General features: G+C 49.0%; 3 protein-coding genes across 6 annotated transcripts in view; 1 reads left to right on the forward strand and 2 right to left on the reverse strand.

Annotated features, from left to right (window-relative positions):
* The window catches only part of POLA2 (DNA polymerase alpha 2, accessory subunit), a 47084-nt gene extending 46827 nt beyond the window's left edge, over window positions 1-257 (reverse strand). For 3 of the 4 annotated variants that reach the window (XM_077961046.1, XM_015113712.3, XM_077961044.1), the window contains exon 1: window positions 73-257. Coding sequence is in view for 1 of the 4 variants with exons in the window: in XM_077961045.1 (XP_077817171.1) it covers window positions 73-87 (15 nt within the window). In the remaining 3 variants the exon portion in view is untranslated. The remainder of the gene's footprint in view (window positions 1-72) is intronic. The other variant, XM_077961045.1, reaches the window with a different exon arrangement.
* A 5875-nt stretch (window positions 258-6132) lies between these two features.
* On the reverse strand, window positions 6133-27424 carry SLC22A20 (solute carrier family 22 member 20). The gene is given in 9 exon segments (XM_077964879.1): window positions 6133-6206; window positions 7740-7793; window positions 7796-7953; window positions 18273-18388; window positions 19237-19360; window positions 20661-20829; window positions 24224-24378; window positions 26742-26845; window positions 26917-27424. Coding segments are annotated over 9 exon segments (1335 nt in total). The 5' UTR covers window positions 27298-27424.
* Window positions 8073-17530, forward strand: LOC100429281 (uncharacterized; the record flags this gene model as incomplete). Its single annotated transcript, XM_077962445.1, has 3 exons — window positions 8073-8345; window positions 16073-16255; window positions 16422-17530. Coding segments are annotated over 3 exons (852 nt in total), but the record flags the coding sequence as incomplete, so codon positions are not given.
* Window positions 27425-27757: the final 333 nt, after the last annotated feature.

The following is a 27757-nucleotide window of genomic DNA, read 5'->3' on the forward strand; positions in this document are numbered from 1 at the left end:
GGCGAGAAAGCCGGGTGCGAGCCGCAACGCCCCAGGGTTACCTACACGGAAACTGAGTCTGTGTGCGGATACCTGTTTTCTGGGCATCGGCTGCTCGGTGAAGCTCAGTGGCGCATGTTCGTCACCGTTTTGCCCTGTTCCGTGGTGCGCAGGCGCTGTCGTGCGCGTGCCTTCAACTGTCTCAAACTTACTTTACCCCCTTCTCCATTCCCCTTGTCATCTCTGCCTGTTGTGCCCTTGGTTCATCCTAAAAGAATGGCTTCAGTGAGGAATCTGGTTGCCATGGTTATTATCGTGATTATCACCGTGGTGCCAGCCACAGTGATGGGTATGTTTTCTGAATCTGGGGCATTTTGGGGGATATCAGGTGGGAAGGTGACAGATAATAATTTAGTTGTGGACACGTTAAGTTTGAGTGCCTCTGGGATTTCCAGGTAGAGATTCCCAGTGGGTGACTGGAGGCTTGGGAGTGAAGGTAGGTCACTCAAGGATAGAGGTTAGGGGTAAGATGAGAAGAGGGTTCTCCCCTTAAAATACATCCTAATTCTTTGAGCCAAAAATCTCTACCGTAGGAGTCATACTCTGCTGGTGGGATGGTAGAGCGTTTCTAGAAAACAATTCAGCAATATGTATCAGGAGCCTTAAAAATGCCCGTCCCAGGCCGGGTGCGGTGGCTCACGCCTGTAATCCCAGCACTTCAGGAGGCTGAGGCGGGCGGATCACTTGAGCCCAGGAGTTCAAGTTCATTCTGGGCAACACGGTGAAACCCCTTCTCTACAAAAAATTAGCCGGCGGTGGTGGCGGGTTCCTGTGATCTCAGCTACTCCGGGGGCTGAGGCAGGAGGATTGCTTGAGTTCGGGAGGTCGAGGCTGCAGTGAGTCATGATCGCCTCACTGCACTCCAGCCTGGGCAACAGAGCAAGATCGTGTCTCAGAAAGCAAACAAAACTGAAGTACTTGTGACCTCTAGTCAGCCAATGGCTGCTTGGCTGTATTTTGAATTTAGGCCTAGTTAGCCATTCCGGATCCATCATGAACCTCTTTTAGGTTTCACACCCTTAAGCCTCAAATGTTTACTATCTGGCTCTTTATGGAAAATGTTTGCAGTTTCCCACCATCAGCAGTAACTAATGGATAGCAAATGTGTTACATACGTATTTTTCCCAACCTGTCTTTTAGCTTTGTGTGTGTGTGTTTTTTTTTCTACACAACATTGTACAATTATTTGCCTGTATGGTTTTAGGTTTCCTGCTTTGTATAATAAGGTATCCTCGACCTAAACTTATGAAAATATTCTTCTAATTTTTGTTTTATTAATTTTACTTACGTTTTGCCTTTAGTTTGCTAATCCACCTAGAACTAATCTTGTTTGTGATGTGAGGAAGGATTTAGCTTTTTTTTATTCCTGACAAACAGCCAGCATGTCAGCAGTTATACTTAGTAAATAAAACATTCTTCTCCAACTGACTTGAATTGTGATCTTTCATGTATCCGGTCCCCATAAATACTTGAATCTGTTTCTGGATTTTCTGTTTTATCCCACTGATTTATTTGTTATCTTTTCTGTGTCAATATAATATTTTGATTGCAGGAGTAAATTAAGTGGGTTTTAGATCTGTGACATAGCCAAGTCCTAAAACAATAGTAGCTGAGACAAAACAGAATTTTATTTTTCTGTCAGGTAAAATAATTTCAGAGATAGGTAGCCCAGGGCTAAAATGATGGCTTCACGTTCATCAGGCCTCCATCTTTCTGCTCCACTGTCCTCGAATTAATCTCCATCCTTACAGTCACCTCATAGTACAAGATGGCTTCTGGAATTCCAGCCATCAGATTCACATTCCATTCCAGGTAGCAGAAAGTAGGAAGAAGAAAGGGCAAATAAAACTTAAAAACAAATAAACAAGAAAAGAGAGTGAAAAGAGGAATGAAATGAAAATGGAAAAAAGAAACAAAAAAATGACTTTTGCAAACCGTTGTTTATCCATTTTTGAAGAGGAGTCTTTCTAGAAATCCTTCTCAACCACTTTTGCTTAGACTTTAGCCACATAGCCATATCTTTATTTATTTATTTATTTATTTGTTTGTTTGTTTTTATTATTTTTTTTAATAGCCATATCTTTAAAGGAGGCTGGGAAAGCCTTCTTATAAGTTACATTGTAATATTATTGAGGAAACACATTGCTACCCCATCAATATACAAATTTTGTTACTAAGAAAGGAGTTAATACTAAGTAAGCACTTGGTAGTGTTTGCCCCAAGTAGCTTTACAGTAACTTCCCAAAACTGTTGAAGCATTTTACTTTTTTTTTTTTTTTTTTTGAGACAGGATCTTGCTTTGTTGCCCAGGCTGGAGTGCAGTGGTGTGATCAAGCTCTTTGCAGCCTCAGTCTCCTGGGTTCAAGTGATCCCCCAACCTCACTCTTCTAAGTAGCGGGGACTACAGGCATGCACTACCACACCTGGCTTGTTTTTGTTTTTGTTTTTGTTTCTGAGACAGTGTCTCACTCTGTTGCCCAGGCTAGAGTGCAGTAGAGTGATCTCAGCTCACTGCAACCTCTGCCTCCCAGATTCAAGCGATTCTTGTGCCTCAGCCTCCCGAGTAGCTGGGATTACAAGTGCCCACCACCACACCCAGCTAATTTTGTATTTTTAGTAGAGATGGGGTTTCGCCATGTTGGCCAGGCTGGCCTCAAGCTTCTGACCTCAGGTGATCCACCAATCTCAGCCTCCCAAAGTGCTGGGATTACAGGCATGAGCCACAACTCCCAGCCTTGGACATATTTCTTGCAACCAGTCACTTTGACCAAATTCTCTTATTAATATTAATGTTTTAGGAGAATCTCAGATTTCCTAGATTATAATAACATTTACAAATAAAAATATATTTTTCCCTTCTTCTCAAATATTGTTACTAATCATTTTATTTTCCTGTCTTGGTGCATTGAACCAAACCTTGGAATCGTTGTTGAATCACGGTAGGCATCCTTGCCTTCTTCCTGTTTCTGATGGCACCGGCTTCAGCATGGCCTCCTTTGGTGTGATGAGTGTTATTGGGTTGTGTTAAGAGTGCATAATCTGCACTTTCGGAGGCTGAGGCGGGTGGATCACCTGAGGTCAGGAGTTTGAGACCAGCCTGGCCAACATGGTGAAACCTCGTCTCTACTAAAAATACAAAAAATTAGCCGGGCGTGGCCAGGCACGTGACTTACGTCTGTAATCCCAGGACTTTGGGAGGCTGAGGCGGGTGGATCACGAGGTCAGGAGTTCGAGACCAGCCTGGCCAACATAGTGAAACCCCGTCTCTACTAAAAATACAAAAATTAGCCGGGTACGATGGCGGGTGCCTGTAATCACAGCTACTCGGGAGGCTGAGGCAGGAGCATCACTTGAACCAGGGAGGCAGAGGTTGCAGTTAGCCAAGATTATGCCACTACACTCCAGCCTGAGCAACAGAGTGAGATTCTGTCTCAAAAAAAAAAAAAAAAATTAGCCAGGCGTGGTGGCAGTCGCCTGTAATCCCAGCTACTCAAGAGGCTGAGGCAGGAGAATTGCTTGAACCCGGGAGGTGGAGATTGCAGTGAGCTGAGGTTACGCCACTGCACTCCAACCTGGACAACAGAGCAAGACTCTGCCTCAAAAAAAAAAAAAAAAAAGAGTTCCCTTTTCTTCACATCCTTGCCAACATCAATATTGTTGTTATTCAAATTTTCTTCCTCCCAAATTTTCTTTCTTCCCCATGCTGTTATCTGAAACTAAGGCTTTCTGCATTGTGGGAGGCAAGATTTAAAAAAACAAAGCTTGGGCTGGGCACGGTGACTCACTCCTGTAATCCCAGCACTTTGGGAGGCCGAGGCAGGCAGATCGCCTGAGGTCAGGAGTTCAAGACCAGCCTGGCCAACATGGGAAACCCCATCTCTACTAAAAACACAAAAATTAGCTGGGCATGGTGGCGGGTGCCTGTAATCACAGCTTACTTAGGAGGCTGAGGCAGGAGAATCGCTTGAACCCAAGAGGTGGAGGTTGCAGTGAGCCAAGACTGCACCACTGTACTCCAGCCTGGGTGACAGAGCAAGATTCTGTCTGAAAAAAAATCCGAAGCTCTGAACTTTGAACCTATTAGCAACTGTTTATTGAGTTACTACTATGTCTGAGGCACTGAGTTAGACCCGTGGTGAAGGTGGTGGGAGCTCAGAGGGAATAATAACAGCAGCTGGGATGGGCACCTTATTGGCCACCTCCCCCAAGTTATCTTGTTTTGTTTTGTTTTTTGAGACGGAGTCTCGCTCTGTCGCCCAGGCTGGAGTGCAGTGGCCAGATCTCGGCTCACTGCAAGCTCCGCCTCCTGGGTTTACGCCATTCTCCTGCCTCAGCCTCCTGAGTAGCTGGGACTACAGGCGCCCGCCACCGCGCCCGGCTAATTTTTTGTATTTTTTTTAGTAGAGACGGGGTTTCACCGTGGTCTCGATCTCCTGACCTTGTGATCCGCCCGCCTCGGCCTCCCAAAGTGCTGGGATTACAGGCGTGAGCCACCGCACCCGGCCCCCTAAGTTATCTTTACTCCTTAGGCAGCCCTGTGTGCCATGACTGTTCCCACTCTCCCATAGTTCTCCCTATGGAGGCCACTGTCATCTGCTTAAAATTTAAGTCTGATCATGTCAGCATTCCTCGTCCCCTTAGAACCCTGTCAGTGAGTTCCTCTTACTTTTAGGATGAAGACTAAGCCTCTCAACCTGACCCAAGAGGCCTTTTTCTTGTTCTTTTTTTTTTTTTTTTTTTTTTTTTTTTGAGACGGAGTCTCGCTCTGTCGCCCAGGCTGGAGTGCAGTGGCCGGATCTCAGCTCACTGCAAGCTCCGCCTCCGGGTTCACGCCATTCTCCTGCCTCAGCCTCCCGAGTAGCTGGGACTACAGGCGCCCACCACCTCGCCCGGCTATTTTTTTGTATTTTTTTAGTAGAGACGGGGTTTCACCGTGTTAGCCAGGATGGTCTCGATCTCCTGACCTCGTGATCCACCCGTCTCGGCCTCCCAAAGTGCTGGGATTACAGGCTTGAGCCACCGCGCCCGGCCTTGTTCTTTTTTTTTTTTTTGAAACGGAGTCTTGCTCTGTTGCCCAGCCTGGAGTGCGGTAATGCGATCTCGGCTCACTGCAAACTTCCCCTCCCGAGCTCAAGCAATTCTCCTGCCTCAGCCTCCCTAGTAGCTGGGACTGTAGGTGCCCACTGCCACGCCCAGCTATTTTTGTACTTTTAGCAGAGATGGGGTTTCACCACATTGGCTAGGCTGGTCTTGAACTGCTGACCTCAAGTGATCTGTCCGCCTCGGCCTCCCAAAGTGCTGGGATTACAGGTGTGAACCACTGCACCCGGCCATTGAAGAGATGTTTTTAATTTTGATGAAATCCAGTTTATCATTTTTTCTTTTATGGTTTGTGCTTTTTGTTTCCTAAGAAATTTTGCATAACCCAAGATCACAAAGATTTTTTCCTTTTTTCTTCTAGGCTGAGGCAGGTGGATCACTTGAGGCCAGGAGTTCAAGCAGAACATGAACCAAGTGTGGGACTCTTCTGAACTCGGGGCTCTATGCAGTTGCACAGGTTGCCCGCCCATGAAGCCGGCTGTGTTCACAGTTGTTCCCAGCTAATGCCAGAGGGCCCCTTTACTTGAAGCCAGCAGCAGGGTGGGACCACTCTGGTGAACTGCCCTTCTTTGGACTTGGGTGTCTCAGTTGCTCCCTTTCTGCTCAGTGGGGCTGTATTATAATCCTCACCATAGCCTTCTGAGACCTGCTGACGGCTGTGAGAAGGGAGGAGTGTGCTAGGAACAGCCCTGGCTGGGGAGCCAGGAGACCTGGCTGGGTTTCCTCTCCTGAGTGAGCTGGGTGTGGGCTAGGATTGTATGACAACTGACCTTGGCTTGCCCTTGAATGAGTGCTTGCTAAGAGAGAAGTAGTCCTGGGAACACAAGAAGGGTGGCCCCAAGGAGATAACAATGGACACATTATTTAAACTTTTTTCCTTCTTTTGCAATTCTGCATAGTCATCCTCTCTTGCACAGAACTTCCGTCTAGAATGGTAGGACATCACCCATAACAGTCATATTCACCATGCATTACCTTATGTGTTAAAAGCATTTAGAACTCTTTAGGAGTGGGGCTTCTCTTGCAAATGAGGGAGTCTTTGTGCCAGTGCCTCAGTAGGACCAACGCTGGAGCAGAAGCCGCGAGAGGAGGGCAGTGGTGGAAATGTTCTAGATGTGTGCCGCTAGATTCGGTAGCTGCCCGCCCCATATGGCTACTGAACACTTGGAGTGGGGCTAGAGAAGCTGAGGAATTACATTTTAAATTTCATGTAGTTTTAACTAATTTAAAAAATGTCTATAGCTACATGTGGCAGTGACAACCTAGTTAGACAGCAGAGACTAAATCTAGAGCCTAGAACCACGTGATCTGCCCGCCTCAGCCTCCCAAAGTGCTAGGATTACAGGCATGAGCCACGGCACCTGGCCCTGCTAAATCTTTTTAAACCCACTGTTGACACCTGTTGCTCAGAAAAAAAAGATTCCTTTCAAACATGACTGCTCATTGACAACGGACCTGGTCACCCGAGACATCTGATGGAGATGCGCACGGAGATGAATGTTTTCACGCCTGTGAACACAACATCCATTCTGCAGCAGGTGAAGGAATAATTTCAACTCTTAAGTTTTATTATTTAAGAAATACATTTTGTGGCCGTGCGCGGTGACTCAGGCCTGTAATCCCAGAACTTTGGGATACTGAGGCAGGCGGATCACTTGAGGTCAGGAGTTCGAAGCCATCCTGGCCAACATGGTGAAACCCTGTCTCTATTAAAAATACAAAAATTATCCGGATGTGGTGGGCGCCTGTAATCCCACCTGCTTGGGAGGCTGAGGCAGGAGAATTGCCTGAACCTGGGAGGCGGAGGTTGCAGTGAGCTGAGATCGTGCCACTGCACTCCAGCCTCGGCAACAGAGCAAGACTCCATCTCAAAAAAAAAAAAAAAAAAAAAAGACATTTTTGTAAGGCTGTAGCTGCCGTGGAAAGTGATTCCTCTGATGGATCTGGGCAAAGTAAATTGAAAACCTTCTGGAAAGGATTCACCTGACTGATTTGACCTGCAAGGCACGATGAACCACTTTTAGATTTAGGGTTTATTCTTTTTTTTTTTTTTGAGACGGAGTCTCGCTCTGTCGCCCAGGCTGGAGTGCAGTGGCTGGATCTTGGCTCACTGCAAGCTCCGCCTCCCGGGTTCACGCCATTCTCCGGCCTCAGCCTCCCGAGTAGCTGGGACTACAGGCACCCGCCACCTCGCCCGGCTAGTTTTTTGTATTTCTTAGTAGAGACGGGGTTTCACCGTGTTATCCAGGATGGTCTCGATCTCCTGACCTCGTGATCCACCCGTCTCGGCCTCCCAAAGTGCTGGGATTACAGGCTTGAGCCACCGCGCCCGGCCTTTTTTTGTATTTTTAGTAGAGACGGGGTTTCACCACGTTGGCCAGGCTGGTCTGGAACTCCTAACCTCAGGTGATCTGCCCGCCTTGGCCTCCCAAAGTGCTGGGATTACAGGTGTGAGCCACCGTTCTCAGCCTAACAGTTGCTTTCTTTTCAGATCCGGAGACACACCCCTCAGCATTGTTGCCACGTGAAATTTGTTGTCTATCAGACCCCAGAGGTTCCCAGTTCTTGGTGGGCAGCAAGGGCAGAAGTGGGTGACTCACCTTCTGGCACAAACATGTTGGCGATCACCATGAGCCTGGCCAGGATGAGGAAGAGGCCACCGTGGCCCGGCAGCCCATGTAAATCATGGTGGCGGTGGCCACGAGCATGGCCGGGATGTCGATGATTCCAAACAGGGCCTGCACCAGGTAAAGGCTGAGCCCAAACTTCTGCAGGTCCATGGCCAGGCCATAGTAAGCCACAGAGTTGGAGAACCTGGGAGAGGCAGTGGAATGGTCCTTGTTCACCCCGTGGTTTACTGTTCTGAGCCCAGGGGAGGGGACTCAAAGATGGATGACACAGGATTCCTCCCCTCGGGGAGTAAAATTCCCTGACTTTCCATAAACACCCCTTCCCGGTCTCCTAAGTCTCTGTCTTTAGTGTTAGAGTTCAGACCCCTCCCTCCACATCCCTTTCCACCACCCACTCCTGGATCCAGTGCACGGGTTCTGGAGTGTGTTTGCTTTTCTCTGCAGTACCACCTCGGTGCTGAAATTAAGGCAGTGCTAAAAAATAAAAAGAGAAGAAGATGGAGGAAAGTCAAAGGACACAGGAGGCAATGTGGAAGAGCTCCCAATGGCCAAAGTTGGAGCAATTTGGGAAATAAGGTAAAGAATGTAGTATCTACTAAATAAAGGAAAAACGTCGTTGAATTATAACCCAAAGTATTTAAACTACGTGATTATACATGAGCCTATATAAATAAATGATTTAATAAAAAAGTCTTTCTTACAGAAGAACTCCAAACAATATATGTGAATATTCCATTCCTTGGCTGGGAGCAGTGACTCACACCTGTAATCCCAGCACTTTGAGAGGCCAAGGTGGGTGGATCACGAGGTCAGGAGTTCAAGACCAGCCTGGCCAAGATGGTGAAACCCCCATCTCTACTAAAAATACAAAAATTAGCCAGGCATCTGTAATCCCAGCTACTCAGGAGGCTGAGGCAGAGAATTGCTTGAACCCAGGAGGCGGAGGTTGCAGTAAGCTGAGATCACGCCACTGCACTCCAGCCTGGGTGACAGAGGGAGACTCCATCTCAAACAAAACAAAACAAACAAACAAAAAAATCCATTCCTTCAGGAGATGAAAGTTAGTTTCCCTCCCGTTGAATGCGGACTGGACTCACTTTCAAATAATAGTATATGGAAAGAGGCAGCTCACAGTGGCTCACACTTTTAATCCCAGCACTTTGGGAGGCTGAGGTGGGTGGATCGCTTCAGCCCAGGAGTTCAAGACTAGCCTTGGCAACATGGTGAAACCCCATTTCTACCAAAAGTACAAAAATGAGCCAGTCTCATAACCTGTCTCAAAATAAATAAATAGATTAAAATTTAAAAGTAAAAAAAGAATATGGAAAGAGAACATTATTTTTACAGTGGAGAAACGTGATAGACACTACCTTAACCAAGGGATTAACTTCAGCATCACCAGTAATCAGTCATGTTGACATCACATATGCCCTCATATGGTATGATATGATATGATATGATATGATGAGAAGCTCATATCACCTCCATGGTTCTCCTTTCCCAAATCCACAATCCCAGTTTAATCATGAGAAAACCATCAGACAAATCCAAACTGAGGCCAGGCACAGTGGCTCATGCTTGTAATCCCAGAACCTTGGGAGGCCAGGCTGGTGGATCATCTGAGGTCAGGAGTTCAAAACCAGCCAGACCAACATGGTGAAACCCCATCGCTACTAAAAATGCAAAAATTAGCCAGGCGTTATGGTGCATGCCTGTAATCCCAGTTACTTGGGAGGCTGAGGCAGGAGAATCACTTGAACCCGGGACGCAGAGGTTGCAGTGAGCCAAGATCATGCCATTGCACTCCAGCCTGGGCAAAAGAAAAAAAAATCCAAATTGAGGGACATTCTACAAAATACCTTACCAATACTTTTCAGAACTGTCAAGGTCATGAAAAATAAGGAAAGACTAACAAACGGCCACAGATCAAAGGAAACTAAGAAGATATAATGACTAAATGTAATGGGATATACCAACTGGTGAAATCCAAATAAATCTCTAGTTTAGTTAATAGTAAATTACCAATCTTAAATTATTACTTTTGACAAATGTACTAAGGTAATTTAAGATGATAATATGAGGGGAAACTGGGTGAAGTGGATACAGGAACTGTCTGTACTATCTTTGCAACTTTTCTATAATTATACATTTATAGAAGAATAAATATACATTTATTTCAAAATTTTATGAAGATAAGCTAACAGAATATATTTGTGAAAACTAATATTCAGAAAATAAATTTTATCCAGAAAAAAATGTATACATGGGTATATATATATAATTTTTTTTTTTTTGAGATGGAATCTCACTCTTTTTGCCCAGGCTGGAGTGCAGTGGCATAATCTCGGCTCACTGCAACCTCTGCCTCCAAGGTTCAAACAATTCTCCTGCATCAGCTTTCCAAGTAGCTGGGATTACAGGTGCACACCACCACACCCAGCTAATTTTGTATTTTTAGTAGAGACGGGGTTTTACCGTGCTGACCAGGCTGGTCTCAAACTCCTGACCTCAAGTTATCTGCCCGCCTCAGCCTCCGAAAGTGCTGGGATTACAGGCATGAGCCACCGCGCCTGGCCAAGAAAAAAAAAAAAAATTCTTATGTAAGGCAATAAGAAAAAAGATAATCCTGTAGAAAAATTGGCAGAAGTCTTGGATAAGCATTTCACAAAAAACAAGCTATCCAAAATACCAGTAAGTTCATGCAAATATTTTTCATTCCTTAAGACATCAGAGAGTTGGAAATCACAGTACAATATCACTACACACTCACTATAACGGCTAAAATTAAATTGCAGACAATACCAAGTGTTACTAGGGATGTGGAACAAGCTGAACTCATATGCTTCTGATAAGGGTGTGAATTGGCATAACCACTTTGGAAAACTGCTTGCTTCTATTACAGAGAACCACACCCATACTTTATGATCCAGCAATGCCAATCCTAGGTATGTATCTGACAGAAATGCAAGCGTGGGCCCAGCACAGTGGCTCACATCTGTAATTCCAGCACTTTGGGAGGCTGAGGTGGGAGAATCGCTTGAGCTTAGGAATTCAAGATCAGCCTGGGCAACATAGTGAGATACTGTCTCCATACAAAGGAAGGAGGGAGGGAAGGAAGGAAGGAAGGAAGGAAGGAAGGAAGGAAGGAAGGAAGGAAGGAAGGAAGGAAGGAAGGAAGGAAGGAGGGAGGGAGGGAGGGAGGGAGGGAGGGAGGGAGGGAGGGAGGGAGGGAGGGAAGGAAAAAGAAAAGAAAAGAAAAGAAAGGGGAGGGAGGGAGGGAGGGAAAGAAAGAAAAAAGAAAGAAAAAGAAAGAAAAGAGGAAGAAAGAAGGAAAGAAAGAAAGAAAGAAAAAGAAAGAAAGAAAGAGAAAAGAAAAGAAAGACAGGTGTGTTTTCTCACCAAGAGAAATGTACAAGAATATGTATAGCAGCACTATTTGTAACAGCCCAACCTGGGAAAAGCCCAGTGTCCTTCAGCAGTAAAATAGGTAGGCCGGGCACGGTGGCTCACGACTGTAATCCCAGCACTTTAGGAGGCCAAGATCTGCGGATCACAAGGTCAGGAGATTGAGACCATCCTGGCTAACACGGTGAAACCCTGCCTCTACTAAAGATACAAAAAATTAGCTGGGCATGGTGGCACACGCCTGTACTCCCAGCTACTCGGGAGGCTGAGGCAGAGAATCTCTTGAACCCAGGAGGTGGAGGAGGTTGCAGTGAGCTGAGATTGCGCCACTGGATTCTAGCCTGGGCAACAGGGCGAGAGTCTGTCTCAAAAAAAAAAAAAAATTGGTAAAGTTTCTGTATTAGTTTCCAATTGCTGCTGTAACAGATTACCACAAATTTAGTGCCATAAAACAACACAAATGTATTATCTTACACTTCTGGAAGTAAGAAGCCTAACATGTGTGTTACTAAGCCAATGTCAGAGTGTGGGCAGGGCTGTGTTCCTTCGGAAGCTCCACAGGAGAATCTGTTTGCTTGCCTTTGCCAGCTTCTAGAGGCTGCCTGCATTCCTTAGCTTGTGGCTCCTTCCTCTGTCTTCAAAGCCAGCAGCACACAGCATCTCCAAAGGTCTCTCTCTCTGACCTTCTTCTGCCACTTAAAGGGACCCTTGTGATTGGACTGGGCCCACTCAGATAATCCAGGGTAATCCTCCGTCAAGATCCTTACTTACATCTGCAAAGTCCCTTCTGCCATAGAAGGTAACACATTTACAGATTCCAGGGATTACTTACCGATTTCTAGTAATATCTATATTATAGATAGATATATTTTCTGGGTATGGTTTTTTGTTGGATATTGGTTTCTGCAAGTATCTGATTCTACTGCATACCTTGCTTTTTAAAAATAATTTTAATTTTGGAATAAATATATATTCACAGAAAAGCTATAAAGATTCAGACATCTTTGGGTGTCATTATTCCGTCTACCACAAGTAGTATATTCGTACCATGGATTGTTATACACAAAGAACGAACTAAATTACATATGACAACGTGAGTGCATCTCACAAACAGTATAAATTACAAAACTATGTAGCTCAAGTTATATAAAGCTCAAAAACAGGCTAATGTAATCTGTGGCATTAGAAATAAGGATAGTGATTCCCTTAGGGGAGGGTAAGGAGTGAAGAAGACACGGTGGGGCGGGGCTTCTGCAGGCTGATCATGTTCTGTTTCTTGACCAGTATGTTGATTAATGGGTGTGTACAGTTCGTGAGAATTTGTCAAGCTGAGCCTTGTGCATTTTTGCATGTGTGTGATACTTCAACAAAAAGTATATGTGGGCCAGGTGCGGTGACTCATGCCTGTAATCCCAGCATTTTGGGAGGCTGAGGTGGGCAGATCCCTTCAGGTCAGGAGTTCAAGACCAGCCTGGCCCACATAGAGAAAACCTGTCTCTACTAAAAGTACAAAAATTAGCCAGGTGTGGTGGCACACACCTGTAGTCCCAGCTACTCGGGAGGCTGAGGCAGGAGAATTGCTTGAACACAGGTGACAGAGGTTGCAGTGAGCTGAGGTGGCGCCGCTGCACTCCAGCCTGGGCAACAGAGTAAGACTCTGCCTCGGAAAAAGATAAATAAATAAAACTATATGTGGGAAGAAGAACTCCAAGATGATCCGTCAAATTCCTGGCCTGGGTGAACACAAACCTTCTCCCAGTTATTCGAACACTAATCTACGTGTTGTGAACGGATTTTTCAGATGTAATTCCAGTCCCAAATCACTTGACTTTAAAACAGAGAGAGTTTTCTGGGAGGGCCTGGTCTAATTACATGAGATTTAAATCTGGGTCTAAGGCCGGGCGCGGTGGCTCAAACCTGTAATCCCAGCACTTTGGGAGGCCGAGACGGGCGGATCACAAGGTCAGGAGATCGAGACCATCCTGGCTAACCCCGTGAAACCCCGTCTCTACTAAAAAAATACAAAAAACTAGCCGGGCGAGGTGGCGGGCGCCTGTAGTCCCAGCTACTCGGGAGGCTGAGGCAGGAGAATGGTGTAAACCTGGGAGGCGGAGCTTGCAGTGAGCTGAGATCCGGCCACTGCACTCCAGCCTGGGTGACAGAGTGAGACTCCGTCTCAAAAAAAAAAAAAAAAAAAAAAAATCTGGGTCTAGAGCTCAAAGACCGGGAGTTGGAGATGCAAAGCATGGGAGAGATTTGATGTGAGGAAGATGTTCCTTTGAGATGGAGGAGGCCACTTAGCCAGCAATATAGATGGCTTCTAGGATCTGAGGGTGTCCCTTGACTAACAGCCTGTAAGGAAATGGAGACCTAAATCCTACAGCTGTAAGCGGTTAAATCGAACCAACAATTGAAATGAACTTGGCTGTGATTTCTTCCCCAGAGCCTCCAGAAAGGAGGCTTCGTTCCAGCCTCCTAAGAGCCTGAGCAGAGAACCCAGCTGGCACTTCTGGCCTGCAGAATTGTAAGCTCATAAATGGGTGTCATTTGAAGCCACTAAATTATAGTGATTTGTTACATAGCAATATAAGACTAAAACATTACACAAAAGATAAAGTGACCATTGAGAAATTTGAGGGACACTCAGTCAAAAACCACCAGGTTTACATTCAGATCTTTTGCTTGTTAACATGTCTGCTAACCTAGGAGGAAAGAAGGCGGAAAGGCTCCTGAGAATGTGAGCTCCAGAAACGGAGTCTTCCCAGAGAGACTGGACCATGACCAGCCAGCACTGCCACTGAGGAGAGACTGGCAGTGGCAGGGAGAATGCACAAGACATTCTCTAAGATTCCTTTTCATCTTTTTTTTTTTTTTTTTTTTTTTTTGAGACGGAGTCTCACTCTGTCCCCCTTGCTGGAGTGCAGTGGCCGGATCTCAGCTCACTGCAAGCTCCGCCTCCCGGGTTCACGCCATTCTCCTGCCTCAGCCTCCGGAGTAGCTGGGACTACAGGCGCCCGCCACCTCGCCCGGCTAGTTTTTTTGTATTTTTTAGTAGAGACGGGGTTTCACTGTGTTAGCCAGGATGGTCTCGATCTCCTGACCTCGTGATCCACCCGTCTCGGCCTCCCAAAGTGCTGGGATTACAGGCTTGAGCCACCGCGCCCGGCCTCCTTTTCATCTTATAATTCTGTGGCTCACAATATTCTAAAATTCATTCATTCATTCATTGGTTCATTCACTCAGCAAATATTTATTGCAAAGCTATCACACGCCAGGAGCTGGTTACATGTAATGTTGTAAAAGTTTTTACAGATGTGATTAAGTTATTTAAAAAAACAAAAGCAGAATAGGTAGAGTATTAATCCTGTTTTTTTTTCTCTTGAGACACTCTGCCTCACTCTGTTGCCCAGGCTGGAGTACAGTGGCAAGATCTTGGCTTGCTGCAGCCTCCGTCTCCTGGGTTCAAGTGATTCTCCTGCCTCAGCCTCCCAAGTAGCTGGGACTACAGGTGCACGCCACCACACGTGGCTAATTTTCATATTTTCAGTAGAGATGGAGTTTCACCATGTTGGACAGGCTGGTCTCGAACTCCTGACTCAGGTGATCCACTCACCTCGGCCTCCCAAAGTGCTGGGATTACAGGCATGAGCCACCACACCCAGCCACTATTAAATCCATTTCTATAAGAACGTGTGTATGTGTGTGTGTGTATGTGTGTGTGTAAGTATGTGGGTGTCATGGATGTACCTTAGTACATGTATCTTCAAGGGTACAAATTCATGCCTGACAGAAATGGGAGATGGGAGATGTTCAGAGGTGGAAGGGAGAGTAGGTTGAGAGGAATATTCACTTGTATATCTGATAACAGAAAACAACTCGCATTCAGGCATTGTTCCACCTCCTTTGCAGACTAATTTTCACAACAACCTTATGTGGTAGGTTCTATTATGATGCCCATGTTACACATGGAGAAACTGAGGCACAGAGCGGTTAAGTAACTTGCCCAGGATCACAAAGTCAGTAAGTGGCAGAGCTGAGATTCAAACCGAAGGAGCAGATTCCACAGTCCTGCTTCTTAACCAATGCGCTACACTGCCTGTTTCTGGATTCTTTTTTTTTTTTTTTCCTGAGACTGAGTCTGGCTCTGTCGCCCAGGCTGGAGTGCTGTGGCCGGATCTCAGCTCACTGCAAGCTCCGCCTCCCGGGTTTACGCCATTCTCCTGCCTCAGCCTCCCGAGTAGCTGGGACTACAGGCGCCCGCCACCTCGCCTGGCTAGTTTTTTGTATTTTTTAGTGGAGGTGGGGTTTCACCGGGTTAGCCAGGATGGTCTCGATCTCCTGACCTCGTGATCCGCCCGTCTCGGCCTCCCAAAGTGCTGGGATTACAGGCTTGAGCCACCGCGCCCGGCCTGTTTCTGGATCCTTTGGGGAAAAAAAAGTTTTTAACAATGAATATGCGTGCTTTTCAGAATTTAGAAAAAAAACCACAAGGTGGCTCAAGCCTGTTATTCCAGCACTTTGCGAGACCAAGGGGGACGATCTCTTCAGTCCAGGAGTTCTAGACCAGCCTGGGCGACATTGCAAGACCTCACCCCATCTCTATTTTTAAGAATTAGCCCGGGCTTGGTGGCAGGCACCTGTAGTCCTAGCTACTACAGAGGCTGCGGTGGGAGGATCGTTTGAGCCCAGGAGGTCGAGGCTGCAGTGAGCTACGATTGTGCCGCTGCACTCCAGCCTGGGTGCCACAGCAAGACCTTGTCTCAATCAAATCAATCAACCAGTAAAGAAAAAATCCCAGTTATTGAAGGCATTTACCATAGGGTTTGTGGAAGTTTGTGAAAGTTCACCAGTTCCTAACAATTCCTCTTTCTCCTCCCTCATCTTTTTTCGAACCCCAGGACTCCCCATCCCCACCTCAACCCAGACACACTGGCGAGGAAGGGGTAGGGGAGCACGCTCACCGCCTCCCGCTCCCCAAAGCCAGGACTGTGCAATTGATCCCAGGCGCGAGCCTGGCGTGGCTCCCAGCCGGCAGCGAAGCGAAACATTTGGAAATGGCCCCGATTTTCCGGGTGCGGTTGGTAAGTCCCAGCGTGCACGAACCAAACCTGCGGTGCCTGGGGCAGCTTTGAGCGGGTCGGGTCGGGTCGGCTTCATGGGAGAATGGCCCCACCTGCAGGCAGAGAGCTCCGGATGGCTGCTGAGTCACTTTCTCAACAAAAACGGGCTTTTGCTTACTCTTTCCAGAAGGATCCAAGACAGGACTTTCTGCTCTGGAGTTTTGAACTCAGGATCTGTTTCTCCTTCGCGGAAAGAGGAAGGTGGAGGAAAGGCAAGCCCAGGCCGGCGGGGCTACCGCAGGAAGACACCCCTCCTGGACTCGGGTTCGCAGGACGCCCCTCGCTCCCCAGAGCCAGAACTGCGCTGCCTGCCACGCTGTTGGGGACAGAAGCCCTCACAGCCTCCCAGAGTCGGGGGCCGTCCCATCTTCCCAGTACACAGGGGTCACAGCCCCAAATCCAAACCAGAGGAAAGATTCTATACCCCAGAGCTTCCCAGGGGGCCACCTGTGGTTTAAGTGCTTTATGTGCCTTAACTTTTTTTTTTTTTTTTCTCCACACGGGGTCTCGCTCTGTCACCTAGGCTGGAGTGCAGTGGTGAGAGCACAGAGCACTGCAGCCTCCAACTCCTGCATTCAAGCGATTCTCCCACCTCAGCGTCCCAAGTAGCTGGAACCACAGGTAACAGCCCTCCATGCTCGGCTGGCGCGGGATCTCCCTGTGTTGACCAAGCTGGTCTGGAACTCATGGGCTCAAACAATCCTCCCGCCTCTGCCTGCCATAGTGCTGGGATTACACACATGAGTCACCAGGGCTGGCCTTATGTCTTAACTCTGGATCCTCACAAGGACCTTACAGATGTAGGAAAGAGGCCCCAGGAGGCTGGGGCCTTACTTGCTCAGGTCACATGGATAGTCTGGCCTCAGAGCCCAGCTGATATCTACTAAAAGCGACTCCCCAGTCTGCTACAGAAAACAGATAGCTGCCCGCCTCTACTAAAAATACAAAAATTAGCTGGGTGTAGTGGCGCGTACCTGTAGTCCTATCTACTCGGGAGGCTGAGGCAGGAGAATTGCTTGAACCCGGGAGGCGGAGGTTACAGTGAGCCAAGATCGCACCACTGCACTCCAGCCTGGAGACAGAGGGAGACTCCGTCTCAAAAAAAAAAAAAAAAAAGAAAGAAAGAAAAAGAAAAACAAAAGAAAGAAAGAGAGAGGGGAAGAAGAAAAAGAAGAAAGAAAGAAAGAAAGAAAGAAAGAAAGAAAGAGAAAGAAAGAAAGAAAGAAAGAAAGAAAATGGATAATAATTCATTGCCTGTAGTCCCTGTTGTTATCAACACCAATTATTTAAATGTGCAGGAAATCCAGTGGAATGAAATCAACACGGTTGTTTTTTATCAGCCCTTCCCCTTAGGATTTGTCAGCTTCCAGTAGGTGGCGCTACTGCATATGGGCTGCCTTTGTATTTTTGTCCATTTCACATCTTCATGCCTGTGAACCTGTTAGGAATTCCTTCCTGCCCACCTTGCAAACTTGATTAACCATCTTTTAAAACTAGTCTAAATGCTGTCTCCTGCCTGAAGCCCTCAGCAGCCCCAGCTAGCAGAAATGCTGTCAAGATACATGTCTCACTACATGGAAATTACGATTTTCCTGTCTATCCCCTTCTGGATCCAGAAGTGTTTTTTCCAGAGTGCGACACTTCCCAGAATCCACTGGAGAGCCCGCCCCAGGGGCATATCAGGATGGGACAAGTTACATTCTGGAAAAGCTGCCTTGGTGATTCCAGTAGTCCTCCCACCCAGGTGAGACTCACTGCCCAGAAATGGGGTTCCTGGGTTGGCATGATATCTCATCTGTCACCACATCTCAGCGTCCAGCAGAGGCCGAGTGCTGGAAAAAGGGTGTGGGAAGAGATTGAGTTCACACGGCTCACCTGCTCATTGCATTAAGAGTATTTCAGAACAGAGTTTTTCAGTGGGGGCAGAGAGCATGCCCCTGCCTTGGGTGAAAGACTTGGGCATGAGCCTGTCACCTACCAGATCACCATGAGACAGCATGTGACCTTGTGGATGGCCGGGGTTCGGAAGAGGTCCAAGATCGAGTTGGAGGTGTGGACACTTGCAAACTCGCTCTGGATGTAGGAGCTCACCGCCTAGGTGAGAAGAGTCTGCTCAGGGGAAGCGAGTGAGCTGGGACCCCACATCCCTGCAGGGAACCCCTTCATCTGTGTGGAGGAGAGCTGGGGTTGAGGTCTTTGGTGAGGTGGCTGGCCCTTGTCTCCTCTCCATCCAAAGACTGATGGCACTTGAGGGGCTGTTTCCAGGGTGTTGAGAAGCTCCAACACGAACCCCAACAGTACTGAGGTTCTGTGGTTCTGGAGGGCCTCCCACCCCATTCCTGGTATAGACTTGAAGACTGTGTCAGATAAGAGCAGGGGTTCCAAGTGGTTCTGCCACTTCCTACTGTATGTTCTCAGGCAAGTTACCTGACCTGTCCCCACTTCAATTTCCTCATTGGCAAAAATGAGACATGAAACGAGGTTATGTACATAAAGCTCTTAGCCTAGTGCCTGGCATGGGGCTTGAGAAATGATGCGTATTGATAATAAATGGTAACTATCTTATAATAAATGGTATTTGTGATAGTACTTTTGTTATTGATTCCCCAGTAATTTTACTTTGTGGTTGCTATTTTAATAATTTTAGTTTATTATTTTATTAAAATTTCAACTGGATGTCAAGGTTAATAGAGTTATTTCCTCATTGCAAAGATGGATCAACTGATGAGCAAAGCAGTTAAATTATTTATCCTAAATCACACAGTCATTCAATACCTAGACAACATCTTTCACACATCAGAACTCTGCCTGTACTGTGTATTCCCAGCGTCTACACCTGGATGGCACGTGAGTCCTGGGAAGTTGCTAAATTCTAGTACAACTGGAGGTTGCCAGCAAGACTGAAGACTGTTCCCACCCTTCCTTCCTCCCAGCTCGCTCACCTCCTTGGTCAGCCTTTCCCCTTCCTCCTTCCTCCCATTCATTGCAGCCACCTTCTGCAGATTCTGTACAGCTAAGTGGGACTTGCCATGCAGGAGGAGCCAGCGGGATGACTCTGGAAGCCACCTGGGATCGAGAGGAGGAGGAAGAAGGATCTGGGGCTGGGTAGAGCTCATTCTGTTCCCCAAACCCAACAGCTCCTTGTCCACCTTCTTTCAGACCCAGAAAAGGTGATCTGTCCTCCTGTCTGTTGTATCAGGAAGTCTGGGGGCCGTGCCAGCTTCCCTTTTTTTGCAGCAAATCATACAGAGACTCACTGAACAGTATTTAAAGACTACAGAGGACTTGGCCAGGCACGGTGACTCACACCTGTAATCCCAGCACTTTGGGAGGCCCAGGAGGGTGGATCGACTGAGGTCAGGAGTTCAAAACCAGCCTGGCCAACATAATGAAACCCCGTCTCTACTAAAAATACAAAAAAACTAGCCAGGCGTGGTGGTGTGTGCCTGTAATCACAGCTACTCGGGAGGCTGAGACAGGAGAATCACTTGAACCTGGGAGGTGGGTGTTGCAGAGCCGAGATCGCTCCACTGTACTCCAGCCTGGGCAACAGAGAGAGACTCCATCTCAAAAACAAAACAAAACCAAACAAAAAACAAACAAAAACTACAGAGGACTTAAGATTTCAACAGACCCGTGGTTTTTCTTTTTTTAGACAGAGTCTCACTCTATCGCCCAGGCTGGAGTGCAGTGGCACAATCTCAGCTCACTGCAACTTCCGCCTCCCGGATTGAAGTGATTTGCCTGCCTCAGCCTCCCGAGTAGCTGGGATTACAGGCACCCACCACCATGCCCGGCTAATTTTATTTAATTAATTTATTTATTTTTAGAGACGGGGTTTCACCATGTTGGCCAGGCTGGTCTCAAACTCCTGACCTCAAGTGATCTGCCTGCCTCAGTCTCCCAAAGTGCTAGGATTACAGGTGTGAGCCACCGCATCTGTCCCAGACCCGGTTTTGAATCTGGTTCTGACCCCAGCTGTGTGGCCTTGAGTGAGTCATGGGCCCTCTCTGTAATGAGGCTGTGCCTCATTACCCTCTTATAAATGCCCCAGTTATATTCTTATAACTTTATAAGTACTTAGAGTACTTATAAAATGTTGAGGGATGTGAAGGAGTTGATGAAGGCAAAAGCTCTTGGGATGTTCCAGGGCCCCACACCAATGCAAGGGATTTTACCAGAGTGTCCCAGTAGCCATTTGTGAGGACTTGAGAGCTTGCAGCCTCCACGAATGCCTGCCATCCTTCGTGTCCCACGTCAAGTCCAACAAGTCCCGGTCACCGCACACCCCAACCTCTCCCAGGGCCAGGTGAAGACTCGGCCACACAGGTGCACCCTCCCCCACCCCACTCTGTTCAGGACATACCAAGAATAGAGGAAAAAGATCAGGAAAGGAGCAGAGACGGCAAACTGCAGGCACCGCCAGGGGCGAATCAGGTAGGCTATCCCCGCCAGGATGAGCTGGCCCAGGGTGAAGGAGTACCCCAGCAAGATACCTGCCACAGTCCGGCCCCGGGTGGGCATCCACTCCACAACTGGGGAGAAAACAGTGACATGCAGTGTCATTCAGCTACCCATGTGGTTAATTCACCACACCCCCCTTATGATTCTGACAGCTTAAACTCATTCCAGAGACCTGCTGAGACACAGGCAAAGGTGTCCTTACTGCACTCCAGATGAATTCTAAGTGGATCAAAGAACTCAACAAACAATAAAACCACAACAATGCCGGAAGAAATCAGGGGAGATTATTTTACAATCTTAGAGTAGGGAAAGGCTTTTCCAAGGACATCACAAAACCCAGAGGCAATAAAAGGGGAGGTTGACAAACTTGGAGTTGTAAAAATAAAAAATGTCTGCATTGGAATAAAACAAAACAAAACACCATAAGTCAAGCCAAAAAAAGTCAATAAAAAACGTAAAAATATAGTTGTTGTAACCCAACTAACAGATAAACTAACCCAACTAACAGATAAAGGATTAATTTTGGGCTGGGTGCAGTGGCTCACTCCTGTAATCCCAGCACTTTGAGAGGCTGAGGCGGGTGGATCACCTGAGGTCAGGAGTTTGAGACAAGCCTGGACAACATGGCGAAACCCTGTCTCTACTAAAAATACAAAAATTAGCCGGGCATGGTGGTGTGTGCCTGTAATCTCAGCTACTCGAGTGGCTGAGGCACGAGAATTGCTTGAACCTGGGAGGCGAAGGTTGCAATGAGCTGAAATTAATTGGACCACTACACTCCAGCCTGGGTGACAGAGCTAGACTCTGTCTCAAAAAATAAAAAAAGAAAGAAAGAAGAAAGACTAATTTCCCTAATACTGGAAGAGTTTTCACAAATCAATTAGAAAACAGCCAACAAGCTAAAAGGAAAATGGGCAGAGGTGCTCAACCCCATGCAAAGACAGAAAACACTAATTTTTGTAAAGAGCAAAACTTGGAACAACCTGAATGTCCATCTACAGGGGACTGGTTAAATAATGACGACACACCCTTACGAGGCAGCTGTAAGGAATTAATGAGGAAGCTTCTTCCCAGTGGGCAAGAAGCCCGGGCGTCCAGCCCTTCAGCAAATCCTTCAGAATTGAGCCGGAATCTGAGCTCTCCTCGCTGCCTCCACTGCTGCCACCGTGGCCCAGCTCAACCTGGTCTCTTGCTTGATGACAGCAGTAGCCCCTTAACCGGCCTCCCTGCTTCTGTCCTGGTGTCACATGGCAGCCAGATAAATCTTATCAGATCTCAAATCCTAAATCAGATCGGGTCTCTCCCTGGTCAAAATCCTCCAGTGGCTCTTGTCTCATTCAGAGGCAAAGCCAAGGTACTAGAACGCTGGCCACAAGGTCCTGCAGAACTGCCCTCCGCGACCTCCCCTGTCGCCCACCTCCCAACTCTGCTTCAGCCACAGGGCCCTCCTTGCTCTTCACCCTGGGCACACTTTCCACGGCAGGGCCTCTGCCTGGCAGTTCCCTCTGCCTGGAATGTTCTACCCCAGAAACCTGCAGGGCTCACTCCCTCAACTCCTCCCAGTTTCGCTCAGAATGACCCCTTTTCAGTGCAGTCTTCCCAAACCACGCTAATTAAAACTGCAGACCCCTCTCCTCCAACCCGGCCATTCTTTGTGGGGTTTTTTGTTTGTTTTATTGAGGCAGAGTCTCACTCTGTCACCCAGGCTGGAGGGCAGTGGTGCGATCTCGGCTCACAGCAACCTCCACCTCCCAAGTTAAGCAATTCTCTTGCCTCAGTCTCCCGAGTAGCTGGGATTACAGGCGCCCGCCACCACGCCCGGCTAATTGTATTTGTAGTAGAGACGGGGTTTTACCATGTTGGCCAGGCTGGTCTCAAACTCCTCAGGTGATCTACCCGCCTTGGCCTCCCAAAGTGCTGGGATTATAGGCATGAGCCACCGTGCCCGGGCAATCTGGCCATTTTTCTCCCCTTTCCAGGCTTCGGTTTTCCTCTGTAGCACTTACTGTCTTCGAACAAACTATACGATTCGTTATGCGTGGTGGTGATATCGCCCCTCGCTAGAACATGGACCCCAAGGAGCTGGGCTTTGCTGTGTTCACCGCAACCTCTAGAGCCTCTCCAGGCACTAGAAGGTCCTCTATCAGGCAGTGGACCAGTGACAACTTGGTTAAGTAGAAGAATCAAGATACAGAACAGTGTGCACAGGAACAAACATGAGGGGAGGCATATATATATATATATACATAGGCGGGGGGTCACTACACTTGTGCGGTGTGACCCGAGGCAGGGCATGGCCTGTGGTGGGAGCTCCAGGGCACTTGATAGAATCTCTGCAAAGTCGTCTTTACAGGCTGAGATGTCCTAAGACAGCGCCCGTCCTCTCCAGCCTCAGGAGGTGTTAAGAGGCTGGGCAGTCTCTGATGCGTATGCGTGCATGCGTGTGTGTGTGTGTGTGTGTGTGTGTGTGTGTGTGTGTGTGTGTGTGTCTGTATGTGTCTGTGTAGGTGTTAGAGCCCATTCCAGCATAAAGTGGACCTCGGACACCTGTTTCAAGCCATGGCCGGATGCTCACCCTGCAGAGTGAGCTGTGTAGGCTGGGATTTGCTGAGATCCCACTTTGTGCTGGGAGAGGGAGGGGAGGTCAGGTGTGCTGGCCTGGTGCGTCCTGGTTCTCCGGTCCCAAGATTTCTCCCTGACCGCTGATATAAAAGACCCATCCTATCTTTGCACAGCTGACGGTGGCAGCAGTTTCTGCGCCCAGTGATGTCCCCAGGAGCAAGCTAAGTGTTAAAATGAAGCATAGGTGGGTGGCAGGCCTGTGTCCTGTGTGGGCTTCCTACTGCCCTGCAAAGCTTTCTCCAAGGACCACCCAGGGACTGCCCAGAACCAGCCCAGAGTGAGGACTGAGTCTGCCATTTATCACTTGGGGGCACAACACTCCAAGCTGGCATTAGGAGCCAGGTCTCCACCATGAAGCTGAGGAATCACCAGCCTTTTTAGAGTCACACAATTTCAGGACTGGCTGCAGCCCTGGGGACCATCATGGCTCACTCCCCTCCTGTGTCCCTGTGGCCTCTGTGTCCCCACACTAAGCCTGGAGACAATAGGTGCTTAGTAAGTGGTTATTTTTGGCTAATTAACAAATAAAATAAACCTAACCCTCTCAGTTTACAGATGAGTACACTAAAGCCCAGACCTGGGAAAGGCCATCCAGGGACTCCCCACCCACAGCCAGCAGGGCCACCACTACCCGGGAGCCCAGGTCCCCCAAGTCCAGAACTCTGGCGGGAGGCTTTGAGATGAGGTTGCTGGATGAGAATCCCAACTAAACAACATGAGAAAAATGTCCAACGACCCTGGACGTTGCCATCCCCGTGTCCCCCTGCCCCTGCCCCCTGCCCCCACCCGCCCCACTCTTTCAGGAGCCCCAGTCCTTCTCGGCCTCTCCTCGGCTGGACTCACCCAGGGAGAGGGAGTTGAGGATGATGCCAGAGAAGGTCATGCCCATCAGGAACCGGAAGACGCAGTAGGCACTGAAGGAGCTGAAATACGCTGTGGCGGACCCCGAAGCTGCCAGCTGCAGGTAGGACCAGACCAGGGGGGCCTTGCGGCCCAGCCTGAGTCCAGAGAATGGGCACAGGCATTAGAGTTTTGAGAGGCAGCAGCAGCATCCCCCAAGAAACAAATTGGCAGCCCACGCCTGCCCCTTCCACCCGAGCAGGGGCGTTATCAAGGCAGTCACGTCACGGGGAAGATGGGGTACCCCGCGAAAGCCACCCCTCCAAAACAGAAACTTGAAACTGCTGGGCCCCAGGCTTCGTGGCAGAGGTTAGTCACAGACACAGGGACATGGTGTAGAAGGACGTTGGCAAGGAGATTTAGTCCAGGCTCGAGGAAAGGCAGGGACTCTACAAAGCCCCAGAGGGGCGTGTGGCAGGTGGGGAGAGGTCACCTGAGCACTGTTCTGGCTAGAGGGAGGCCTCGAACCAGCACTCACAGCGGGTGAGCCCTTGGCCAGTCCCCAGTGTGGGAGCAGGAGCCAGGGTTGAGTCTTTACGTGGACTAGAGGGTTGCCATGCCACAGCGGGGCCCGAGGACAGGATGCAGGGTTATTTGCCCTATTTGCAAATGAGGGTCCAGGGCCAGAGCGCACAACCCCAATTTGGCCAGGAGGGAAGCAGGCCAAGAAGGGAGGCAGCTTTTCTTCTCCACACACCCCATGACCCTCTCACTCATTCACTCACTCACTCACCCACCCACCCACCCACTCACCACCCATTCACCCACCCACCCACCCACTCACTCACCCACTCACCCACCCACTCACCCACTCACCACCCACCCACCCACACACACACCCACTCACCACCCACCCACCCACCCACTCACTCACCCACTCACCCACCCACCCACTCACCACCCACCCACCCACACACTCACCCACCCACCCACCCACCCACTCACTCACCCACCCACCCACCCACTCACCCACCCACTCACCCACTCACCACCCATTCACCCACCCACCCACTCACCCACCCACTCACTCACCCACCCACCCACTCACTCACCCACTCACTCACCCACTCACTCACCCACTCACTTACCCACTTACCCACTCACCCACTCACTCACCCCCTCACTCATTTCTTCATGCATTCTTTCATTCACTCATTCATTGTGACACAATGTTCATTGATCATTAATCACCTCTAAGTGACAGGCCTGAGTTGAGGGCTGGTGACAAACGAGACACTCTGGATAAGACACAAGCTCACATGTAGAAAGACCAGGATGTGTCATGACATGGTGTGATGAGGGCCTGAGGTGTGTGGCACAGGGAGCCATCTACATTCCAGAGTGTGGGGTGGAGTCCGGGAGGACCCCCCAAACCTGAACTGAGAGAAGAAGGGCAGAGCAGAAGGGAGAGGGGAGAGAGAGCGAAGAGGAGGAAGGGGAAAGAGGTGCAGAGAGAGAGAGACGTGGGAGCCAACTTCAGAGCCATGAGCTGGCTGCACATCGCCGTCTGTCAATAGGGGTCAGTTAGGCTGGGCGCGGTGCTCACACCTGTAATCCCCGCACTGTAGGAGGTAGAGGGAGGAAGATTGCTTGAGCCCAGGAGTTTGAGACCAGCCTGGGCAATATAGTGAGACCCTATCTCTACTAAAAAAAAAAATTTTTTTTTAATTAGCTGGGTGTGTTGGTGGGTGCCTGTAGTCCCAGCTACTGGGGAGGCTGAAGCAGGAGGATCGTTTGAGTCCAGAAGGTTGAGGCTGCAGAGGGCTATGTTCGTACCTCGGCACTACAGCCTGGGTGACAGAGTGAGACCTCACCCTAAAAAATAAGGGGGAGCAAGTTAGGGTTCGTACTGGCTCATACATACAGTGGGGTGCAGTGTAAAGACTAGGAGGAGTGGGACAGCTCTTTCTGAAGGAATAGGAGAGGAGGCCTCCAAAGTGAAGAAAAAGCTGGGTACAGGACCATGTGGGGTGTATGCCAGCATTTGCATAAAAAAAGGATGGCTAGGCCTGTCACCTCAGCTACTTGGGAGACAGAGGCAGGAGAATTGCTTGAGCCTAGAAGTTTGAGACCAGCCTGGGCAACATAGTGAGACCTCATCTCAAAGAAAAAAATGGGGGGACATGAAGAAGAAAACAAATACAAAACAAGAAAATAAAAATGGGGGAATAGAACATATACACCCACTTGCTTGACTGCATAGAATCATAAAATGTCTCTGGTAAAAGACATAGAAACCAGGCTGCCCTCTGGGGGTTACTGCAGGGAGGGGCACAGGCAGGAAAGGGGTGATCCCCAGCAGGCTCTTCTGTGCCTTTTGGGATTTGAAGCCATGTGAATGTACTATGTGTATTATCTGTTTAAAATGCACAAATCAACTGTAACAAAGAAAAATGAATGCAGAGGCCAAGGCTTTCTGGCCTGCACTGGGTGGCTGGGGCACTTATCCCCACGGGCTCACCTGTCTGCCAGGCTGCCAAACACGGCAGCCCCCACCAGCACCCCAGCCATGTAGACAGACTGCGCCAGGTCTCGGAGAGTGCGGGCCTCACACACCAGATCCCACTGCAGGGAAGACGTGAGCACTTCAGACTGGGCCTCGGCAGCAGCCCCCCACGCGCCCAGCCCCTTCTGACCTCCATCACGATGGTGGATGGGAAAACACTGTGGTTATAGACCCAGCCGTCCTTGCAGCGCTCCGTGGCCATGTCCGGGCCGGAGGAGTTGGGGCTCAGCAGGGCCCACTAAGGCTTGGTGAAGCGCCGGCGGGGCTCAGGGGCCCCAAGCTGGTCCAGGGGTACGGTGGCCCTCAGCCAGGCCCCTGAGTCATTGGTGGAGGCCTCAGTGTGGTTGGCAGGGCCCCGGCAGTGGTGCGGGGGGACAGCGGCCGTGAAGTTCTGCAGGAAGTTGTGGCAGGCCAGCAGGCCGCAAGACAGCAACAGCAGGGCCGTATGGATGAGCTGGAAGCGGCCCATGCCGCCCAGAGTGTCCAGCAGGTCTGTGAAGGCCATGGCCATAGGCCTGACCTGAGGCCCAGCCTGCCTGGCTTTATGTAGAGAGGCCGGGGAGGAGCCCTGGGAGTGGGAGGAACAGGCCAGGGGTGAGGACTGCAGACATCCTGTGCACCCTGTGTCAGAGGGCTCAGGTTACACCCCATAGGAGGGTTCAGGTGTCCCCACATCTGCAGGGCTCCCCTCCCCCATGCCCTTTCTCTAGGTCTCTCCATCTCTTACCCTGAGGGCTGAGTCACAGCCCACCACCCAGATCCGCAGGTCCAGCCACCCTGCCCACTGCTCTCACCGGCAGGACCCCAGCAGTGAACGGAGCACCGTCACGTTCCTTTTCCTCCAGAAGACACCGAGGCGTGTTTGGAAGCCTCGATTCCAGTCTTGGCACATGGGACACAGTCCCTGTCACTAGGCTCCAAATCGCAGCTGGAGCCTTAAGTGCTGAGAGTTCAGAATAATGGGGTGCAGT

This window comes from Macaca mulatta, chromosome 14 (assembly GCF_049350105.2).
Source record: "Macaca mulatta isolate MMU2019108-1 chromosome 14, T2T-MMU8v2.0, whole genome shotgun sequence".
Taxonomy (NCBI): domain Eukaryota; kingdom Metazoa; phylum Chordata; class Mammalia; order Primates; family Cercopithecidae; genus Macaca; species Macaca mulatta.